The sequence below is a fragment of the Antrostomus carolinensis genome, unplaced genomic scaffold (genome assembly GCF_000700745.2).
Source record: "Antrostomus carolinensis isolate BGI_N321 unplaced genomic scaffold, ASM70074v2 scaffold38497, whole genome shotgun sequence".
NCBI lineage: Eukaryota > Metazoa > Chordata > Aves > Caprimulgiformes > Caprimulgidae > Antrostomus > Antrostomus carolinensis.
Genome location: NW_010325988.1, coordinates 5,405 through 8,334, shown reverse-complemented (window position 1 = coordinate 8,334; position 2,930 = coordinate 5,405). Strand labels below are relative to the sequence as shown.

The window sequence follows — 2,930 nt, the reverse complement described above, 5'->3', positions numbered from 1 at the left end:
ACTCAATGATCTCAAAGGGCTTTTCCAACCTGGGCAATTGTGTGTCCTCCATGTTTTGGGGACCCTGTCCCCTCCTGCAGGCTGCACTGCTCTCCCATTACCCGCCTGCTGTGTTAGCTTGTGCTTCCACCTCACCAGGCTAATTAGCACAGGGCAAAGGGAGACCTGGTGTAAAGGAAGCATCTTGGAGGTTAAGACCAGCGAGGTCTCAGTTTGCATGGGGTGAACTGTGTGCTGTCCTAAGCTGGCGTCGCTGCTGCCCTGGGCAGGCAGATGGGGAAGCACCTCCAAGGCGGAGCGAGGTGGATACCAGAGTGAACTGGCTGAGGGAGGCTCAGATGAGTGGAGAAATCTTGCCTGAAATAACTTTACTTTTTAAAGCATCCTTAGGCATGTGAGGAATCCGGATCATGAGGAAGGAGGCAGAGATCCAGCATCTGGTGGCAGAGGGTGTTAGTGTGTTCCCAGCTGCACTCCCGCTGAGCGCAGTGATGCTGTGTGGGCAACACCAGGAGCGTTTCTGTTAGAGCTGGTAAAGCCTAAGGCTGGCTGTGCCTCTGGGGAACCTCAGGGATGATTTTTTCCCCCAGAAGATGGAAGAAGAAATGGTTTTGCCTTCCCATAGGCTTTCATGTGAGCGTAGGAGTGCAGGGCGGCTAGTCAGGCTGGGATCCCAGTGGGAAGAGCTCGTGTTGGGCACCCGCTCCATCTGCAAGGGCCAACTCAGGTACCGGCAGTGTTCCCGGGGGCTTACGGAAAGGGCCCCTGTCAAATTAATTGCAGGGATGGCTCATATGGGTGATAAATAATCTCATGGTGGTAGGTTGGGGTCTCTGAGGGGATTTGATACACCAGGTACGTGATGTGACCAACAGGTGAGAGAATCTCTGGGCTGAATTCCGAGTGGGTCAGGATTGATCTGGCTTCTGGTACACAGCAGCGTTTTCTTTTTTTGCTGGGGCTTGTGCTTGGTCCTGTGCTGGTTACTGTGTCTTGTGACTTGGATGAAACCCAAGTGAGCGCTGTTTGCCACAACTTTTGAGCTCTTCATGGCTTCCCCTACACTCTGGCCCAACCACACTCTGCCAGCAGATGTGCTCTGATGGAGCAGGAGTTGCATCGGGGACCAAAGGGTGTGAGCAGGATGGGGGATGTGGGATGGAGCCAGCTGGTGAAGAGGCTGGGGAGGTTCGGGGAGCCCCAGGGTGATGCTGCAGTGGGGCTGTGGGTGCTCAGCCAGGGCAGGGAGGCTGTGCTGACCTGGGTGCTGGACCCGTGTCCTCTGCTGAAGGCAGATGCTGATCTGTACAGATAAGGTAGCAATTTGGAGAACAGGAGTTGGGGCTGCCAGCCCTGTGTTTGAGCTGCTCGGTGCATCTCAGAGGTGTCTGGTGCTGTCTGGGTGACGGTGTGGATGGCAGGAACCTGATGGAGCAGTTGTGGCTGGAGCGGGTTGAGGCAGCACCCTGCCCTCGTTCTCTGCCTTGAGGGTTTTCCTTATCCCTGGCAGCACTGGGCTGGGTGCTGGATGCTTCCAGGTGGTGCCCCTGGATCCAGGATCCAAACCCCCGCAGCTCCCCCTCCCTTGCAGAGGAGGGTCGTCTGGTTTGTGCTGCTTGAGACTCCTTGCCGAGGTGTGTGCCTGAGCCCTGGTGGCAGGCAGGGATGTGACTGACAGCACTGACAGCTCCCTGCCCCCTTCCAAGTGTCACTGAAAGGTCCCAGGGTTGTCACTGGGCCTTGGGGCAGCTTTTGTGTGCCCAGGACTGATCTGCTCGTCCAGTGCTGGGCTCTGCTTGAGCCCCATCGCTCAACTGTGGCCTCCCCTCACAGGGCACCATGAGCTCCAGGGCTGGTAGTGGATTTGGAGGCTGTTTGGGTGGGTGGCAGCTGGGAGATCTGGTGAGCACGAGGCCACGCTGCTGGGAATGTGTTGCCATCAGTCCTGGTGGTTTCCCAGGCCCTTCTGACGGGTACTCTTTGGCTGCAGACATGCTACGGGCAAAGCTCAGCATGGAAACTTCCTGGTGGCCATCAAGCAGGAGAAGGGAGAGTCGGCACGGACGAGCGGTGAGAAGCCGCACGGCGAGGAGGAGGTGAGCTCCAGTGCCCACACCCCTCCCCACACAGTCCCCAGGAGTGGGGTCTGTGTTGCCCAGCCTTGGCCTGTCCCTCCACTTGCACTTCAGCAGCCCAGGCCCAGACCTTCCCCTGAGGGACAGGAGGCCCAGGCAGGTCTGCAGTCTGCTCCTGTGTCGTGCCAGCACGATGGCATCACGTGCTCTGATCCGTGATGGGTTGTCCCTTTCCCTTTGCTGGATTCCAGCCGGTGAAGAAGAGGGGCTGGCCCAAGGGCAAGAAGAGGAAGAAGATCCTTCCCAATGGCCCTAAAGCCCCTGTGACAGGCTACGTGCGTTTCCTGAATGAGCGGCGCGAGCAGATCCGCACGCAGCATCCTGACCTGCCCTTCCCAGAGATCACCAAGATGCTGGGGGCTGAATGGAGCAAGCTGCAGCTCTCAGAGAAGCAGGTACCGGCCCCCAGGAGAGACCCCCCAGGGTTAGGCAGCATCTCCAGAGCCTCCATCCCAAACCCATCTGCTTGCTGCCTGGCCGCAGCTCCGCAGAGGGAGCTTGTCCCAGTAGTGATGGGCTGGTGAGCAGGAGTTGGGCCTCGAGTAGTGGAGAGGGGTCGGCAGTCCCCAGGGAGCCTGGGGCTGGGCCAGGCTGAGGATCCTCTGTGACCATAGCGGTACCTGGATGAAGCGGAGCGGGAGAAGCAGCAGTACATGAAGGAGCTGCGGGAATACCAGCAGTCAGAGGCCTACAAGATGTGCACGGAGAAGATCCAGGAGAAAAAGATCAAAAAAGGTGGGTTGTGGGAGCAGTGGCTGCCAGCATCGCTGCCAGTATCTGGCCAAGTGCTGACAG

At 58.4% G+C, this 2,930-nt stretch overlaps 1 protein-coding gene across 1 annotated transcript in view; it reads left to right on the top strand.

Moving 5' to 3' along the window:
- Positions 1–1,988: 1,988 nt before the first annotated feature.
- The window catches only part of HMG20B (high mobility group 20B), a gene marked incomplete at its 5' end in the record, with an annotated part of 2,498 nt that continues 1,556 nt past the window's right edge, over positions 1,989–2,930 (top strand). Inside the window, 3 exons of the mRNA XM_029085826.1 lie at positions 1,989–2,096; positions 2,327–2,530; positions 2,750–2,920. Of these exons, the coding sequence (XP_028941659.1) occupies positions 1,989–2,096; positions 2,327–2,530; positions 2,750–2,920 (483 nt within the window). The remainder of the gene's footprint in view (positions 2,097–2,326; positions 2,531–2,749; positions 2,921–2,930) is intronic.